The sequence below is a fragment of the Camelina sativa genome, chromosome 18 (genome assembly GCF_030686135.1).
Source record: "Camelina sativa cultivar CO46 ecotype springtype chromosome 18, ASM3068613v1".
Classification (NCBI taxonomy): domain Eukaryota; kingdom Viridiplantae; phylum Streptophyta; class Magnoliopsida; order Brassicales; family Brassicaceae; genus Camelina; species Camelina sativa.
Window position 1 is genome coordinate 1,681,822 of NC_141897.1, and position 19,450 is coordinate 1,701,271.

A 19,450-nucleotide genomic window follows, 5' to 3' on the forward strand; every position below is an offset into this window, starting at 1 on the left:
AGAAGAGTGCAAAGACAATATCCCCAAAGATAAGTGAATTCCCAAGATTTTCAAAACCTCTTTTCCATGACTTATTTGCTTGAGGACAAGCAAACTCTAAGTCTGGGAGAGTTGATAACATCATTATTTTACTCATATTAGCTATAGTTTTCATATGCATTTAGGAAGAGTTTGATATGATTTCAATGCTTTAATGTCTATTATCAAGTATTTTAGGTTTCAAGAAGGTTTTACAGGTTTTATAGCAAAAATGACCAAAAGGCAAGGAAAATACGTTTTAGGAAAGTTTTAGAGCTTTACAGTACGGGCCACTTTTGAAGACCTTCCACAACTCAAAATATATCCTGCTTAGTTTCTTTGGAAAGGTGGAAGAGTCATCTTTCTCCTCGAAGTGGAATCAAGTCAATCCATTCAATCATCCGGAAGTTATGCCCGATTTACCGAGACGTGTTATAAACTGACGTAAGAAGAACCGACCTACAGATGGGCTTTCATTCAAGGCCTGACCAGCGACCATCACCACGGCCCAGTCCAAGCCTCCTCCACGGTCCAGAAGCCTCTTTCGCCGCCCCTTGTCCGGCAATTAACAAGAGAAGACGTTTCTACCCTTACAAAACCCTAACCCTAAAACAAAACCCTATAAATACTCTTAAGACCTAGGGTTTTGTGGTGTGCTTCCTTTGTGCCTCTAAGTTCTTCATCCACGCCACCAGCAGCCGAACTAGAGACGACCAGAGACTCCTTCACCGCCGTCGAATTTTGTCCTCTCTCACCTCTTCTTAGAAGCCATCGCCAAAGACACCAAATCTCTACTCTTCCTTATTTCTTTCATACTTACTTTGCTTTTGGGATCAAGTTACTTTTGTGACAAATAGAGAAGTTTACTTTGAACCCCCTTTTGTTTATTGATTCACTTTTGATGCTATACTTTATAATATCAATGTTGTTTCTTTGCATCATGAACTAGTAGTTTACTTTGTTGGGTTCTATGGGGTGATTCAAGGGGAATTCATAGGTTCGCTTCAATAAGGTCGTTAGATTTTATTTTCGGTTTTATATTAGAGTTCTTTTGGGACATCTTTATCTTAATGCTTATGCTTGGATTGATCACCAAGTACTGATCTAGAGAACGGGAGCGCTAACCACGTTATCCTACTTCTCCGAACTAGTGTTATACCGAAACCTTGCTCGTAACCTGCGTAAGTTGAGTTATGAAGTTTGGTGAATGTATAAAGCTTGTTTAACTAGCTGGTTGACATGCGTTGTTGCCTGCGAAAGTTGAGTAACGGAGTGTGAAGACTTTAGACTTTCATTCTATGAGAATAGCTTGTTAGTTCATTAGTGTTTCGTAGTTGAGAACCTATACCGAAAATTAGTATTTACTTGTTAGATCTTACACTTAATATTGCTTAGAACCATGAAAACCCTGAGATGACTCCCAGAACGCCCAACGCCTTAGTCTTATAGTTTTAAACCATTTTTATTTATTTGCAATAGTTATTAGGAAAACCAAAACCCCAATCTCTTATTTAGTCTTAACCATAGTTCTTTCTCTTATAATTCAATTTGTGTTTGCTATTACTCTCTGTGGGATCGATCCTAAAATACTACACTGATTAACTGTGCACTTTCAGTCGTTGTGTAGTCTTTTCAGGTAAAAGATTTGGAGTGAAATTCTACAGACATCAAAGCTTTTTGGTGCCGTTGCCGGGGAGTAACTAGCTTCCCATTGAATTTGATAAGAACTCTCGTCTAAGACACTTTGAATTTTTTTTTGAATTTTTTGATTTTAGTTTTAATTTTATTGTTTTTCGATAACCTCTATTTTCCCTTTTAGTTTCTGTTTTTGGATTTTGCAGTGCATGACTAGGAGTCAACCCTCCAGAACCGTATCTCCAATTCAAGACATTGATCGACTAGAACGTGAAATTAGGAGGACAACCTTTGCTAACATCAACAAGAAGAAGTCATATCTGACTATCTCCAAGCCAAAGCCATGGCCGACCAACTCATTACATGAAGAGCCGATTGATCCTAACATAGACAAGCTGAAGCAATTCGACCATTCTGCGTCTATAAGTACCAACAACCTGCTAACCAAGCCACCTAAACCGCTTAATACACCACAAATTTTCAAGATCAAGATCATAGTTCCTCCTGAGCTAAGTAGAGAGAGCAAGGAACAGATCCAAGAAATGATAAGGCATACTAAAGAAGTTCTTCTTCATGCAAAAGTTTTTGAAACTTCTGCAAAAGGACAACTTGTTATTGAAGCTGGAGTAGACTATCAAGATATCAAAGGAGCCGAAGGAGCATTGATACCCGAAGCTGACCTTTCTCAAGCCTAACTTGGCCGCCACCGTCGAGCCAATGACGTTAAACAAGTGCGCTTCTTGGGAGGCAACCCAAGCTGGTAAGTATTTATTTTTAGAATTTTCTTTTACTTTTAATATTTTTGCATTTTAGTTGCAGGTTTATCAAAAAAAAAACACAAAAAAAAATAGAAAATAGAAAAGCCAAAAAGAAGGAAGAAGAAGGTCCATGGATTGGCAACACACCATGACTAGTGGCAAGAACCACCTACTGACCGGCCATGTTCAATATGACCGAAGAATGCCGAAGGCGACGGATCATCACCGTCTTTGAGTGATCGATGCCGAGAGTCCCCACCAGCCATACCGACCGTAGCCAATGCCATGTCCCGCGTCCCATGTACCGTGTACCATATCCTGCGTACCGCGTACCGTACCCCACCGTACCTGCTGCTTATGTCCGCGACCATTCATCCGTGTACCGCGAGAAAAATCCTCACCACCTACCATCACCATTCTTTTATTTAGGTATGTTTTTAGCATCTTTATTTTCTCATTATTATTGATGGTTTTAGGTTTTTTTTTCAAGGAGGATGCATTTAGAGATATATCAAACACAATTCGATTGAACTTAGCCTAGTTCATACTCGATCTCAAGCAACCAAAGGAAGTACAAACGGTTAGTCACCACATTTTCATTCCACAGCCGAATTCTAAGACAATTTTTGGGCAACCATAAAATGTCTAAGAGTCAACGCAACATTATTCCATCAAGGTGACATTGTTCTTAAACCCTACACTTTTCCTTATGATTTATAATTCTCATCTCTTTCTTTTTTCCCACCGAGGACGGTGTGATTTAAGTCTGGGGAGAAGGATGTTCCATCCTATACTAATGCTACTTTCTATTTTGTTGACTTGAGACCTTTTTTCCACTTTTTACATCAATAATTTTGAAGTTTTTATCGAGTCACATTTTTTTTATTGAGTCAAAACTAGTAGGGGATTATGATCTTATTCTAACGGTTTATTTGATTTGGATTAACACTCTTATGACTCTTGATTATGCTTGACAACAGAACCAAAGTTTGGAAAGACTGTGAGCCGACTCAACAATCCCCTAAGTCCCTATTCGATGGATATTCAGATGATCTAACGTTGTCTCTAACTTTTATAGGACCTAAACTGGACTTAATTATCAAGCCCTGGAATTGGTATACATTGGACTAGATCTCTACATTCAAGCCACACAAGACATTGCACTTCTTCAAGAGTATGTTCCCCTCTCTCTTCCCTTCAATACTAAAAAAAAAGAATAAAAGATTAGATAATTTTGATCAATTTAGAGAGGTAGATAAATTACGTGTGACCTCATTATTTTACTTTTGAGTCAAATGATCACACAAAGCTTGGAAGCGAGGGGTAGGTAAATTACCGATGACCCCAGTATTCGCCTACACCTTTGATTTAAAAAAAAAAAAAAGAAGTGATGAAAGGGAGAGGAAAGGAATCATATGAAGAAAGTCTTGGCTTGAAGAGAGTCTGCAAGCCATTGATCAATTTTCCCTTGGTAAGATTTCACTTTTTATTATTGCTTAATTTATGTAAAGAGATGACAATGGAGATTCTGGAGACTCTAAAGAATTGTGGGATCAAGGAGAGCTGATGACTCTCATGGTGGATTACAAATGGAAGTTCCTAATGTCAAGGCGAAGAAGAGTGCAAAGACAATATCCCCAAAGATAAGTGAATTCCCAATATTTTCAAAACCTCTTTTCCATGACTTATTTGCTTGAGGACAAGCAAACTCTAAGTCTGGGAGAGTTGATAACATCATTATTTTACTCATATTAGCTATAGTTTTCATATGCATTTAGGAAGAGTTTGATATGATTTCAATGCTTTAATTTCTATTATCAAGTATTTTAGGTTTCAAGAAGGTTTTACAGGTTTTATAGCAAAAATGACCAAAAGGCAAGGAAAATACGTTTTAGGAAAGTTTTAGAGCTTTACAGTACGGGCCACTTTTGAAGACCTTCCACAACTCAAAATATATCCTGCTTAGTTTCTTTGGAAAGGTGGAAGAGTCATCTTTCTCCTCGAAGTGGAATCAAGTCAATCCATTCAATCATCCGGAAGTTATGCCCGATTTACCGAGACGTGTTATAAACTGACGTAAGAAGAACCGACCTACAGATGGGCTTTCATTCAAGGCCTGACCAGCGACCATCACCACGGCCCAGTCCAAGCCTCCTCCACGGTCCAGAAGCCTCTTTCGCCGCCCCTTGTCCGGCAATTAACAAGAGAAGACGTTTCTACCCTTACAAAACTCTAACCCTAAACAAAACCCTATAAGTACTCTTAAGACCTAGGGTTTTGTGGTGTGCTTCCTTTGTGCCTCTAAGTTCTTCATCCACGCCACCAGCAGCCGAACTAGAGACGACCAGAGACTCCTTCACCGCAGTCGAATTTTGTCCTCTCTCACCTCTTCTTAGAAGCCATCGCCAAAGACACCAAATCTCTACTCTTCCTTATTTCTTTCATACTTACTTTGCTTTTGGGATCAAGTTACTTTTGTGACAAATAGAGAAGTTTACTTTGAACCCCCTTTTGTTTATTGATTCACTTTTGATGCTATACTTTATAATATCAATGTTGTTTCTTTGCATCATGAACTAGTAGTTTACTTTGTTGGGTTCTATGGGGTGATTCAAGGGGAATTCATAGGTTCGCTTCAATAAGGTCGTTAGATTTTATTTTCGGTTTTATATTAGAGTTCTTTTGGGACATCTTTATCTTAATGTTTATGCTTGGATTGATCACCAAGTACTGATCTAGAGAACGGGAGCGCTAACCGTGTTATCCTACTTCTCCTAACTAGTGTTATACCGAAACCTTGCTCGTAACCTGCGTAAGTTGAGTTACGAAGTTTGGTGAATGTATCGAACTTGTTTAACTAGCTGGTTGACATGCGTCGTTGCCTGCGAAAGTTGAGTAACAGAGTGTGAAGACTTTAGACTTTCATTCTATGAGAATAACTTGTTAGTTCATTAGTGTTTCGTAGTTGAGAACCTAGACCGAAAATTGGTATTTACTTGTTAGATCTTACACTTAATATTGCTTAGAACCATGAAAACCCTGAGATGACTCCCAGAACGCCCAACGCCTTAGTCTTATAGTTTTAAACCGTTTTTATTTATTTGCAATAGTTATTAGGAAAACCAAAACCCCAATCTCTTATTCAGTCTTAGCCATAGTTCTTTCTCTTATAATTCAATTTGTGTTTGCTATTACTCTCTGTGGGATCGATCCTAAAATACTACACTGATTGACTGTGCACTTTCAGTTGTTGTGTAGTCTTTTCAGGTAAAAGATTTGGAGTGAAATTCTACACACATCAAAGCTTTTTGGCGTCGTTGCCGGGGAGTAACTAGCTTCCCATTGAATTTGATAAGAACTCTCGTCTAAGACACTTTGAATTTTTCTTTTGAATTTTTCGATTTTAGTTTTAATTTTATTGTTTTTCGATAACCTCTATTTTCTCTTTTAGTTTCTGTTTTTGGATTTTGCAGTGCATGACTAAGAGTCAACCCTCCGGAACCGTATCTCCAATTCAAGACATTGATCGACTAGAACGTGAAATTAGGAAACTTCAAAGACAACAACTCATGGCCGAAGAAAGGAACCAGGACCAAGGTTTCCTTAACCTCGACCAACCGCCGATACCTCGTGCCCTCAACGAGCAAGGAGAACCGATTTTTGCACAAGGTGGTAACCCTAACCTTGTAGCCGCTGATCCGCAACTCGACCCTGAAGTTGGTCAAAACCATCAACAAGCTCCTCGTGATGCTAATCATCTAGGCATGGGAGACAACCTCGATGTTCCTCCTCACCAGCCTGCTCTTGTCGTTAATCCACCACTTCCTCAAGTTGGCGGAAGACAACCTGCTTATGTGAACCCTCTAAGACGTGCCGCACCCAACCATACCATAGCCGATTATGATGCTCCTAACCAATTCGTTCAAGACCGCTCTGCTATCCGTATCACTCATGCTCCATGACGTGATTACGAGATTAAACCTCAAATTATTGGTTTGGTGAAACAAAATCAGTTCCATGACCTTACTACAGAACATCCAATGGACCACATTGATCTTTTTGAAGAAATCTGCTCTACAACAAGAACCAATGGAATTCCCGAAGATTACTTGACGTGTAAGCTTTTTCCTTTCTCTCTAGCCGACAAGGCTCATAGATGGTTAAAGTCTTTACCTCCTGGATCGATTACTAGTTGGGAAGGATGCAAGTCAGCCTTTCTTAGCCACTTCTACACCAAGTTGCAATCCATGAACTATCATACCCACATGTGCTTTAAGAGCATTTATGGTGGGCTCACCATCATGAGTCGACTCACCATCATGAGTCAGATCATTATAACCCATGTAATCTTGATCGTGCAACCTGCCACTAATAGTTTCATCTCCTTAAGTCTGCACATGAGTCGGATTCCCATCATGAGTCAGCTCATCCTCATGAGTTGGACTCCTAAAATCAATAAAGTCATCATCATCCAGGGAACAATCTTGGGTCCTTTCACTATACTCATCTATATTCGGGTCACCATCTTGAATCTACACATGCTTTGGGTCACAAGCATTGTATACAAACTCTTCCTCTTTGGTCACTTTTTGGGGGTCATTGCTACCGTCTTCATCAACACTGTCATTAAAACCCATGTAATCTTCATCATGCAACCTACCATTAAATATAGCTTCATCTTCTTGAGAGTGCACAACAGCTTGAGTCTGCACATGAGTCGGGTTTGTGGTATGTTTTCTTTTTCTTTAGGCAGGATGTGTAGCAAACTGGGCTCTCTTTTCTACTAATCTGTTTAACTAATATTTCTCGTAAAGATCTTTCCAGCATATCAACTTTTTCTATTGTTAGAATCTGGATCCAACTGCTAACAATTGGGTTAACATATGTCGTGTCTTCTATGATATGAGCAATGAGAGGTTTCTCATCCAACTCAAGTACCAATATTCTATGTATATCTTATAAAGAAATATAAAGTAGACAAAAACTTAGGTTGAATATCGATATCAAGTAATTTCAAATTTAGGTGAATTCTAACCTTCTTAATTCTAAGAGATTTATAAACATTTTCCAATGGAATCCCTGTACAATGTGACTTTTAAAATTTCGTCCTGCACATCTTTGGACATGCATTGATTGCATCTTCTATTATTTATTGAAACTCCATCACCATGTTTGGTATAGTTTCAAAAGCTTAAATCTACACATAGAATTGAAAGTGGTTGAAGTTATAAGGAGATCACTGTAACAAACAATGTTTAAAATTGTATTATTTACAATAGAGAAAGTAAAGACATTTTGGAACACACAATCTAAGTTTTTTGAGCAACCTAAGCAAAAAAAGTTTAGATAGCAATATCACAGGCATCAAATACACAGTTACAATTGTTCAACAAGAGAAGCAAAAATTTACCTCAAATCCGGTTAATAAACCAGGGAAAGTCCATGAGCTGGTAGCATTGCCATCGAAGCGTCCCAATAGATGATAAACATTGTGTTTGCAATTATTGAACGTGTATGTTACCCATAGAAATGTTTTAGATTACCAATAGATTATCCACTACTTTGACTAAAAATTCCTCCAGAAATCCATGTTTCCCTATCTTCTTTCCTTTAATGACAGTCCCTAAGAAGTACAACATTTTCATCTTCAAACAATCGTCATTATCTCCATTGTTCATTGATCCTAGTTTTTATAACAAAGCTATTATATTTATTTGTTTAGTGTTAGCAAAGTGTCTTTGAACAAACTCTAAACTGCCATAATTTGTTTGGTGACCACTTGGGCGTTAATGGCAATGTATTCCCATAAGCAAGGCATGCTCCCTAATAGAATAACGAATGGGAACACCATTTACGATGAACCAACATTCATTCTTCTTCATAATATTAGTTGCTCGAAAAAGTAAAGTCCACATACCCCCATATACATGTTTATTGTCTTGATTCATTTGGAAGAAATGACTCAATTGAGGGTGATCTAAACACCAGCTAAGCTTAGTTGTTGAAAGTTTTTTCATTAAGAAAGTAACCGTCTCGCCAATATAGCACCTCGAACTAAGTTTACATTTATGTATATAATTGGTTTGATATAAGAATAACTGAGGTGTATATGGTGAAACTGGAGGAATTGACTGAACTGAATCCTGCAAACTAATCAAATCCAAATACAAATCAAAATTAGAAACCAACGGCAAACAAAAACAATTAATTCATAAAGGTTGATATTTGTTTCCAAGCTCTCATACCAAATGTGAACTATTAGCCAAAAGTGATAATCCATTAACTTAGCAACGAGGACTAACTAGTCTTACAAAAAGCAGAAAACAACATACGCAAAGCTAATAAATTGGAAATAGAACCGACTCAACTTCACGACTCCACTACTAAATTCACTCCAATTAGCATTCAACATGAAAACATTCAACGAAATATTTACAACTTCTCTTGGCCTAATTTCTCGAAATAGCAAATAATTATTTTACACATCGAACCCACACGCAAATCAAGTCGAATCAAGGCGAAAGAGAGACTTATTGGTGAAAACTACACTTTTTAAAACAGAAAATAACAAAAATATCATTTTCTTTATTAAAACTTATTTAAATAATTAACTAAAAATAAAAAAAAATTAAAACCTAAACGTCAACTGAAATTCGTAATTAATTATTTTCTAATGAAAAATTATAAAGATTATCTATTTACTGTATTTAAAATAATAGTATATATATTAAATCTTTTGAATAAAATAAAAATAAAAATATTAAAAATACTTTTTTATATTATTTAGATTGAAATCTATTGAAAAAGGTAATTCAAAACTATACAATTTAAAGTATACATATATATTTCTCAAACTTTTAAACTTATTTCATTCAATGTTGATTTATCTCTAAGGTCAATTTTTTGAACTATCGATTTATTTTTCTACTTATGTTGAGTTAGTTAATTTTTTTTTTCTGACCTCTTTCAGTTTATAAGGTCAGTTTGCTCGCAATTACGAGCAGATTTCAGCGAGGATCATGATTTATGGGAAGCATCACCAAGCATTGCTACAAACTCAAACTTTTGTTGTGGAGAACAAAAATGACTCCATTCAAGCGTTATCAGAAAAATGTTATTTTGCGGTTCAAGACTTTCCAAATTTATTGACAGGATAGACGGAGAAATTCGATTTGGTAAGTTATAATTTGTTGTTAATCTTTATAACTAAAAATTATAAATACTTCTTAAATATTATTGTTTATTTATATATAACCTAACTTAAATATTATGATTTGTGTGTAGATGTTTATGGAGTTCTTTGTGGGTATTCATATATGAAGAAAATGTTGCATGCTCCTTATCACGACTTTTGAGTTTATAAAAAAATGTAGGAAAGAAAAGGTATGTGTATAGCAACTAGAGAAACGCTAGAATACGAAAAACGGGTTGAAGAAGAAACTGTAGACTAAAACTTCTAACCAACAGATGGCGACATCCACCTGTGTCTTTATTCATCGTTAATTTCATTAAAATGTATGTTTGTGGTTTTATGTTTCACCATAGAATGTAACATTTGTGGCTGTTTTACTTTCTTTGTTAAATTGCTTCATTGTTCTGTTTTCTATTTTCAGATATGTCAATAAAAAGTAACGTGGGCAGCTATTTGTATAATTTCATAATACTAAAAAAGTACAATATGGAAATAACACAGAAAGGGTAATAACAACTTACTATTATTGAAGAATCATGATTATAATTTGTGTAGCGAAACTTGTCCCGTTGATGATGCTTTACGGACAAGCATGTTCAGTTGAAGATAACCTACCCAACAAGGCAACAAATACACGACAAATCAGATTTAGAAAACATGAAAATAAAACATTGGTAAGTGTTACTAAGAGAGCAGAATAGAATCTTAAAAATTCGAAGACGAATCTTCTACCCTGCTGCACCATTGTTCACTAGATTGGAGACCTGAAGACAAACATTGTAATACCCTATTAGCTCACCAAGAAATGACCAACATATAGAATATATTACCCTTTTCAATTATCACAGTTCAAAGACATAATTATTAATGACAATGCTAAGTATGAATCTGTTCATATATAGATAATCATACTCAAACTATTCATTTCGTTCGTATGTTAAAAAAGGAAACAAAAACTTAAATAGATCAGAACTTACACTATAGACTAAAATTATCCAGAGATTTTTAAAACTCTGGTCATGCGAATCTTTAAGTGAAAAAACTGCAACAACATAATACATGCGTTAGTTCAAGAGAAGCAACAAACAAAAAAAACACAAAAGTACAAAACTAATGGATGGTTGGATTGGCATTATTCGCTTATCATCTTTATACGAACTTCAACCGTAATTATGCTGCGCATACACAAAGCTCCAGAACATGATCAGAATAAGCCGTTTCCGATATATATCTACAACAAAAAAACATACGACCCAATAATTATATGATTCGTAAAAAGTTCAAAATAAAAATTAGCAACTTCAACAGATTAATTAAGAAAACGATTGTTGAGAGGAATTATGTGAATAATTTCACACATATAGCCAAAGCATCTAGATTCAGACAAATTGGAACTTACCCCAATACTAAGCCAATGACCCAAAAGCGAGTTTTACAACAAAGAATTGAAAACGGCAAAGTTTGAAAAGATTTTACGTAATGGAAAATAGCCAAACGTAATATTAGCAAAGTTTAAAAACGGCAAAATCGAAAAGATTTTACGTAATCGCCTTCACAAATCCGGAGATTATAAACCAGAGATCTGAAGCAGAGCAATTTCGATCGAATAGGACAAGAACTGTAAGAATGGGAATCGTTTCAGGGGAAGAAAAAAAAGAAGACAAACGAAAAATAAAAAAAATTGGAACACTATCTAATGAGAAGATTTGATGTTATTGGGTTATGAATGACAGCAAATCCAAATGCCTATTTCAAGATTTTTTTGAAAAACTGCTTATGCCACCATTTATATATTTATTTAATGATTTGCGTTATTCAAGAGAACGTATTAACAATTGAACTGACTTTTTTTAATGGGAATTTTGCTAAAATTGTCACTTTTTAGAAAATTTCTTTTCCAAAGCCACATTTCCAAAATCTATAAGAAAATAGCACAAACTATCTTTACACCAGCCCTCATTGGAACAAAACTTTTACGACTTTAAAAAAAAAAATAAAGACTTAACATCTATTTATTTGTCAATCATACTTATTTTACTTTTATTTTTTTAAAAGCTTTGTATATGACTTTTTTTTTCCTTCTTTGTTTTCTCATATTTTTTTATATAAATTTTACATAAATGATTTTTACACATTAATAATTCTTATTTTTTCTCCTTCTTTTAAGATCCATTTCAATAATAATTATTTTTATTTTCATTATCATCATTTGAATATATTCTAAAAATAAAAGTAACAGCTTCAATTTTAAAAGTATTTGTTACCAACCAAATTTTAACAGTTAAAGTTTCTACGGTCAAATCATCTACATCCAAATTCTCTACAGCTAAAATTTTAAAATTAAAGTCTTTACAGCCATAAATAACATCTATTACCAATTGGGTCCATGACCACTAGAGAAGTCCATCTAAGTTGCTCAAAATTATATTAATCATATAATTAATATTAAACTAATCAAAGCAACTCACTAACTACTTTAAACAAAATCATCCTTCTACTAGAGAACCCATATAAGTTGTTCAATCATTAAAATAATTTTTTTTAAAACAATTGTTTATTAATTATCAAATTTTAATAAATTATTAAATAAACAAATATAACAAAACAATTATTTCAATTACTTATATTACATAAAAAAGAATATATATATATATATATATATATATATCTTACAACCAAGAACTCATCAGGAACAAAAATCATGAGATATAATTTACAAGAAAAATACAACATTAAAATGCTTAATTAACCAAGCTTGGCAAGAACTGATCAAGGGTAGATGTAGGAGAGATCATATTAAAGCTAATATCACTGATCAAGGAGTCTCTGAGATATGCTGCTCAGGCTTGGTCTTGCACTGTGAAGGATAACATATCTGCAACAGAAGCCAGAAAGGTCTTTCTTCCTGTAAAATGTTTATCTTATCAATGTTGTTAAAGTTGTGGCGCTGTTTCCAAGCCAAGCGTCCATGGTGTTCAAGGAAATAACACTCTGCACCTTGATGATCTCTGCTTTCAAATTTTCACTGAGCCAACAATCCTACGGCAAAACGGTTAGTGAAGCAATGACTGATAATACTTCTGGATATGTTGTTCGTAGATGAACAAGATTTTTCAAACCAAGTTTGTAAGAAACAAAAACATCATTGGTAGATACCAACAAGTATGAATGGAGAAGGATAAATCACAAACTGACAAGTGCAAATATAAACTGGAAGATTTTCACAAATAAAGTATCTCATTTGATTTTCCTGAGGTATATACCAACAAGTATGAATGGAGAAGGGGAAATCACAAACCAGTTCGATGATGAATTGGAGGATGTAAACTAAAGAAGTAAAGATAGTGCCTTTATCCGAGAGTTCTTATCTAAAACATGCGGAAGAAACTAGACAGGAGTTCAACTAAACTTAGAGCACAATTATCGGTCATCCCGTGAAAATGGGTTGTGAAATAATATTTTAGTAACATAATATCATTTAATTTAAGTTTTATTTGTTTTTAGAAAATCAACCAATCAAAACATGACATTTAGCAAAAGTAAGATGTGAGGGTGTCTTAACGGGTCTCGGCAGAGACCTTATCTATTTCTCTTTCATCAACTTTTTTATTACTTTTTGATTTTTTATTAGCCTGACCTTCATCCCAGTATGACCGATAAACATGCTCTTATAGCTCCAACATTGACTTAATTCATATTTTAGATCCTAGGCAAGAAAAGTATAGGAGAGATATAGAGAAAAAAAACTTATTGTAATCCAGAGGCCAAAGAAGAAGAGGAACACGAGAACAACATAAAGTTACAATTATTTACCTACCAGCCTCTTTACTCTACAAAGGTTTAAGTCAAAGAAATCAGAAGAAAACAAACAGGGAGACATATAGGAGAGCTCTGACTGTCGGGGGTGAAACCATAGCTCTCAAAACCAAAGCCAGTAGAAATGACAGAAACTGAAACACCAACTCATGAACGAATACAAAACATAAAAAGAATCGTGAAATAAATTCAAACGTCAGAACTGAGTTTTTGTTATCTGGATCACTACTACAACAATGCCAACCCATTTGCAAATATCGGAGGCTATTGAGTTCTCCAGTTGGATCATAAGGAAGATCCTAAAGAGACACACCAGTATAGACCCGTTAACAAAACAACACACAAGATACAACAAGCTTCCCAATAGAACCGCTTCAATTATGATCAGAAGAATTTTGAGGATAAAATACTAAGACATATCAACGATTAAAACACATTCCAATAGAATAAAAATATGAAAAGAAGCATATAAGTGAAGAAGCCATGTGAAAGGATATGAAACATAAGCAACAGCCATTGATAGCCTCAGCCGCAATGAAACCAATGATAGTGACAATGCAGACCATAATCCCAATCGCCATAAACGAGTAGATGAACTTGCATTGATATAAAAAACCCAACTACATCAATCGATTGGGACATTCCTTTAGAAAACATCACCATCAAGCATTTAAAGCTTTGTCCTTTATCATTTGTTTCTCTCAAAGTTGAATTGATAAGAAGGTCACACAGTGAATGATACAAGATTAGTCAATTCAAGGACAAGGCTAAAAGTGTAAATAATTTGAATACCATGGAGCAGGAAGTTCTAAGGAATGGAGGTTGAAACTTCCCGAATCAGCACCAGACCCGAGAACGATACCCGATACAAAACTGATCGGATTCATTAAAGATTCAACGTTGATCTCAATTCTTGAACTAGAAGAGAAGGTATTATAAGAAGAAAAATCAGAGATGAAGCCGCCAGAGGCTGAGACGTAGGAGGTTCAACGGGGGGAACGTGATGGTTATATTGATCGAGCAGAATTCGATCGATACACCGATGAAAGCTTGGAGAAAATTAAGGATTCGCCGTTAACATCTAGATATGGTGAGAGGGCATCAGCTAAGATACTAGTCGAATTATTGCAGTCAAAATTTGCCAATGGGAAAAAAGGTCCAAGAGCGTGTGAATTGCCGAGTATGGTTTTGGAAGAGCTTAAAGTCACTATAACTTATACGAAAGAATGGAACGCTAAGGAACTTGCTATCAAGGCTGCACGTGGGAATGAGGAAAACAATTATCGGTTTTGGGCAACTTATTTCCACTTGGTGAAGCAAACCAATCCAGGAACAATCAGTCATATGCACACAACCGTTGACAAGAAGTCTAGTACAAAGTTGATTAAATATCTCTTCTTTGCTTTTGGGGCTTCCACCGCCGGGTATAAGTATTTGCATAAGGTAATAGTGATAAATGGGACGACAATGAAAAATAAGTATAAAGGATGTTTGGTTGCAGCTAGTGGACAAGACAAGGGAATATGCAGATTTATCCCCTTGGATTTAATGTAGTTGAGAAAGAGAATGATGCTGCTTGGGCATGGTTTTTCAAAAATCTTCAGATGTTTGTACCTAATGATAAAGACCTTGTGTTTGTGTTTGACAGACATGCAACTATTTATTCTACTCTCGCCAAAGTTTACCCACTTGCTCACCATGCTACTTGTACAGTCCCCCTTTTTAGAAACATCAAGCATAGCTTTTGTTGCGAAGGTCTGACCGGAGTAGTTTCTAAAGCTGCACAAGAGTACACAAAATAATTTTCGGTATTGGTGGAGAGAAATAGAGCATCGTGATCAAAGATGTGCGGATTATCTAACGAAAATATGTTTATCTCATTGGACAGTACCATGAACAGTAACATTCTTTAACATAAATGCCACTTTCATTTAAACATTTTCTAAAATGTCATAACGTCCATTTTAATCTATTAAAAATGACAAAACTGTCATTCTCCCTATTTCTTTCTCATTTTTCTCCCTTCTATTCTCATTTCTCTCCACCTTTCATCTCTGTCTCTTTTTCTCACATCTCTCTTTCTCTCTCTTCTTGTCTCTTTTTTATTTCTTCGAAACAAAGAAATTCTTTCAAAATCACCATCTCCATTTAACCCGCATGCCTCCGTCGTGGATGAACAAAGTGTTTTGTTCGTTCTGGAGATGCTCTCTTCAAAGTTGAGTATGGTATTTCTCAATTTTGAGTTTCTTCTGTTTGTTTCCTTCTCTATACAACTTTAATGGACCAGATCTGATATCTGAACCAATTTTTTTTTCTTCTGATGGATCAGATCCGATGGACATGCTCTCTTGAAGGGTGAATATGATATTTTTCAATAAGATCGGTATATGCATCAGCAGGACTGCAGGGTGGAGAAAATGGTTTCATATTGAAGGACAAGTATCGTAAACCAATCATATATGGTCCACTAAAAAAGCGAATGACATAATTGGGATGGACAAGTGTGTCAACAAAGCGGATCTGGTCTAATAAAGAGACCGAAGGACATAAATATGATGGACAAAAAACATGTTTGGACGTTAAATCTGGTCAAGTGGAGGCAAATCTGGTCAATAGACATGCAGGTAGACAAGTTGAGTCAAACCAAGTGGATTTGGTCTACTTCAGAGATTGAAAGACACATTTTGGATGGACTAATCTTGCAGGCGTTGGATCTAATCCATTCGAGGTTCATCTTGTGTGTGTTTAGTGCCACAAAATTTGCCGTTTCAAAACACATGTCAGTTGTCCAATTCTTTTTTTTTTTTAGGTCTCTCATTTCTTTAAGTCAAGGGTAAAAACATATTTTTCTCTTATAGCATAAAATAAAAAAATGACATATCTAAAAAAGAAAACCTAAAATAGCATTTCTCATAGCTTTAATTTCAAAAATGACATTTCTCGCTAAATTTCTTTTAAAATATATTTATACACATTTATAATAAAAAATTATCTCCTGTTGAAATGCATTTAACATATGTTAATTTTATTTCATTTTCTAATCAAAATATAAACGTAAGTAATATAAATTAAATCTTTATATAGAAGTTTTTTTATTTGAACATTATTTAATTTTGTTAAGTTCAGTCAATATGAGTTTGAAACGTTCAGTAATAGTTTTTGATATTACCGGACAAGAAATACAAGTTGGATCAAAATTTAGAAGCGCTTTCACTCAAGTTGGATCATAGACAGTCTTAACTTTAGCCAAAACTTAATTTACACTCAAATCTTTGACATACCCAAATCATTTCTTGCCAGGTTCGATCATGTATATCGGTTGAGCAAAGAATAAAAAGGGGGGGTACACAGCTTGATGAGTTTCACTGCATGTCAACTTTGTTGGAGAATATTGCACTTAGACAAACGTTCTTTAACTTCATCCCAACCTGCATATTGTATATATCAAAAACGAGCTAGAGGTTAATGAATCATCGGATATTGAAAAGACAAAAAATCAAGATTCAGTTAAAAGCTTAACTAAACCTGGTAAATTTCTGAAATCAGGTTCAATTCCTCCACCATTGATGTCCATGTGGTTAGGTGTTACATACTTTCCTATTGTCACAACAACTCCTGAACCATCTCGGAGCTCGTACACCGATTGAATCAAACCCTGAAAAACCCATTAATTCAATTGACAAGAAGATGATCAAAAACATTTCAAAATCAATAGGTTAGTTATAAAACTAGTTAGACTTTGGAATAACCTTTCCGTAAGTCCTTTCGCCAACAAGAACTGCTTTACAGTTATCATGAAGTGCAGAGGCCACCTGGACAAAATCATTCCGCTTAATTATCCAAAAAAAGATGAGTTTCCGGCACTTAAATCTATTAAATACACTCACAATTTCACTAGCACTTGCTGTTCTGTTATTCACCATTACCTGCAACAATGAGAAGGATTCTAATCAGTGCATGATGCAAAAAAAAAACATAATAGTGTGAAAGATTAAATGGCTTACATGATCCATCACATACAATAAGTGGGGCAGTGATCAACGGTTTCTTATCTGCAAGAACAGTTTTTTGAGCCTCAGGGTCTCTCCCAGCTGTAGATATCACCTGTTACACAGGTCCAAGATATAACATGAGTTTAAGCAAATCGTGATGGAACTCTTCATGTAAGTTGAAGTAAGCTATTCTGTTTAATATTCCTGAAAAACAATTGAAAATGTTTTGAGAATTCTGAATGATTGTTGCTTTACCGTATCCCCTTCATCTAGGAACAGCTTAGCAGTTTCTATTCCAGCCTGAAATAACCAAAACCGAGAAACGCGGGCTAAGTGAAGAATCAACTGGTTGTAAAGCATTACTGAGAAGATATGGTCTTTAAGTTACAGTTGTAGAATGAACCTGCACAAGTCCACCAAGATTATCTCTAAGATCCATAACAAAATAAGAAGCACCCTTGTCTTGGAGTCGTTTCATTGCTGCACATAGTGAAAAAAATGTGTATCATAAACACAAGTAGATAAAAGGATGTGACTGAGAGCTTTGATGTGACAACATAAAAAGGCTTACCAATCACCAAATCTTTTCTAGCCAGAGCATTGAACTCTTTCAGGCGAATATACCCGACAGAGACTTTTCCATTGTCAACTTTTTCCAACCGATAAGAGACTGGGGTCGGTGCATTAACTTGTCTCTGGATTTTAAGAGACTTAACAGTTCCACACTTCCCATGCTTCACCTGCAATATGCAAACACTACATAAATCTTCAGTCCAAACTTAAATCAAGTACTCATGTATGTTGTTTGTATCTTATAATTTAAGAAATAACCACCTTGAGAACCACAAAAGTTTTACTAGGGCCTTGTAACAAAGATGATACTTCAAATGACGATTTCCCACTAACATCCATTCCATTGACAGCAACAATTTCATCTCCCTAGCAAAGAGAGAGACATTGAACACATTTTAAGTGAAATCAACAGCGAACAAAACTACTAGAAAGAAACTATAAACCGGTTTCTGACCTGTTTCACGCCAGCAATGTCAGCAGGACTGTCTAATACAATACCAAGAACCTTCAGCTTTACATTTCCATCACCATCAGAAACTTCTCTAAGGTTAATTCCAATACCAGTAATATCATACTTGGACATCCTAGAGAACTTCAACAAGTGACACAAACAAGATGTGTAATTAAAATTCATCCATCAATCTTCAAATTCATAGATTCCAGGTACTGAATGTAAAGAACAAAAACCTCATCTGGTGAAAGGAATCGAGTGTACTGATCACCCAAACTTGCAAGCATTTTCTTAATCACTTCATGAGCCTTTGATCTATTCTTAATTGGACTAGCTAATATAGCATCCTTCTGTTTCTGCAAAGTAACCATAAAAATTCAATCTTTACACATAAAAAGCTTCTTCCTTTATCCACACTAGCAACCCAAAACACATACCTGCCAAGCTTCAGGAGTCCAGCTATGGCTACGAGTATCGAGAAAGGCGTCATTAACAATGTCCCAAGCTTCTTCAACAATCCCTTCATTAGTTACTAACTGAGTCTTAAAGTCATCATCTTGCATCTCAGCATCATCGGCTTCGTCCTCCTTAGGACAGTCTTCCGGAGCCGAATCGAAGTGGTTCAGAGAAGAGTCTTGAGATGACGAAGGCGGCTTGAGAGAGAGATAAGGATCATCAGAAGCAGCAACGGAGGAGAGGGGCGAGGAGAAGACGAGAGTGAGCGAGAGAGCTCCCGTTAGGGTTCCGATCACCGAATTTTTTAGAATTTTACTTAGATTAGGGAAGTCGAATTGAAACGGAGGCGGATGTTCCGGGAGAAATTGCGACGTCGTCGGTGATGACGTGGCGGATAACGGCGAGGAGAATGGAAGCAAAAGCCTCATCATTTTATCTTTGTTAACGGTCGAGATTCAAAAGGTCCAACAGAGCTTATGATATACTGTATGGTACTGCAAATAGTATTTACGAATATTTACAAACAAGTCCTTGTACTTATGAATATTAGTTTTAAAAT

The 19,450-nt window shown here is 35.5% G+C and overlaps 1 protein-coding gene, 1 long non-coding RNA gene and 1 pseudogene across 6 annotated transcripts; all 3 read right to left on the reverse strand.

Moving 5' to 3' along the window:
* Positions 1-7,370: 7,370 nt before the first annotated feature.
* Positions 7,371-11,291, reverse strand: LOC147921355 (uncharacterized). Its single transcript, XR_015588378.1, has 7 exons — positions 11,003-11,291; positions 10,763-10,834; positions 10,581-10,645; positions 10,336-10,367; positions 10,125-10,214; positions 7,822-8,034; positions 7,371-7,608 (listed from the first exon to the last, which is right to left on the reverse strand). It is a non-coding gene; the product is annotated as an uncharacterized LOC147921355 (long non-coding RNA).
* A 1,127-nt stretch (positions 11,292-12,418) lies between these two features.
* On the reverse strand, positions 12,419-14,487 carry LOC104763058 (tetraspanin-20-like; annotated as a pseudogene).
* A 2,064-nt stretch (positions 14,488-16,551) lies between these two features.
* LOC104760258 (carboxyl-terminal-processing peptidase 1, chloroplastic) lies at positions 16,552-19,426 on the reverse strand. 5 transcript variants are annotated; one of them, XR_762879.3, is made up of 12 exons: positions 18,873-19,426; positions 18,672-18,791; positions 18,439-18,576; positions 18,246-18,350; positions 17,983-18,151; positions 17,815-17,891; positions 17,667-17,711; positions 17,424-17,523; positions 17,307-17,345; positions 17,169-17,231; positions 16,945-17,074; positions 16,552-16,847 (listed from the first exon to the last, which is right to left on the reverse strand). XR_762879.3 is itself a non-coding variant. In XM_087499570.1 (12 exons), exons 2-12 carry the CDS (start codon positions 18,674-18,676, stop codon positions 16,792-16,794), a joined length of 903 nt encoding a protein of 300 aa, XP_087355696.1. In that variant the 5' UTR covers positions 18,677-18,791; positions 18,873-19,343; the 3' UTR covers positions 16,552-16,791. The 5 variants fall into 5 exon arrangements, 3 of the variants coding, with proteins under 3 accessions (XP_087355696.1, XP_010481459.1, XP_087355697.1); XR_015589069.1 differs by having other exon boundaries at positions 17,983-18,167; positions 18,873-19,342; XM_087499570.1 differs by having other exon boundaries at positions 17,440-17,523; positions 18,439-18,568; positions 18,873-19,343.
* Between the last annotated feature and the right edge of the window lie 24 nt (positions 19,427-19,450).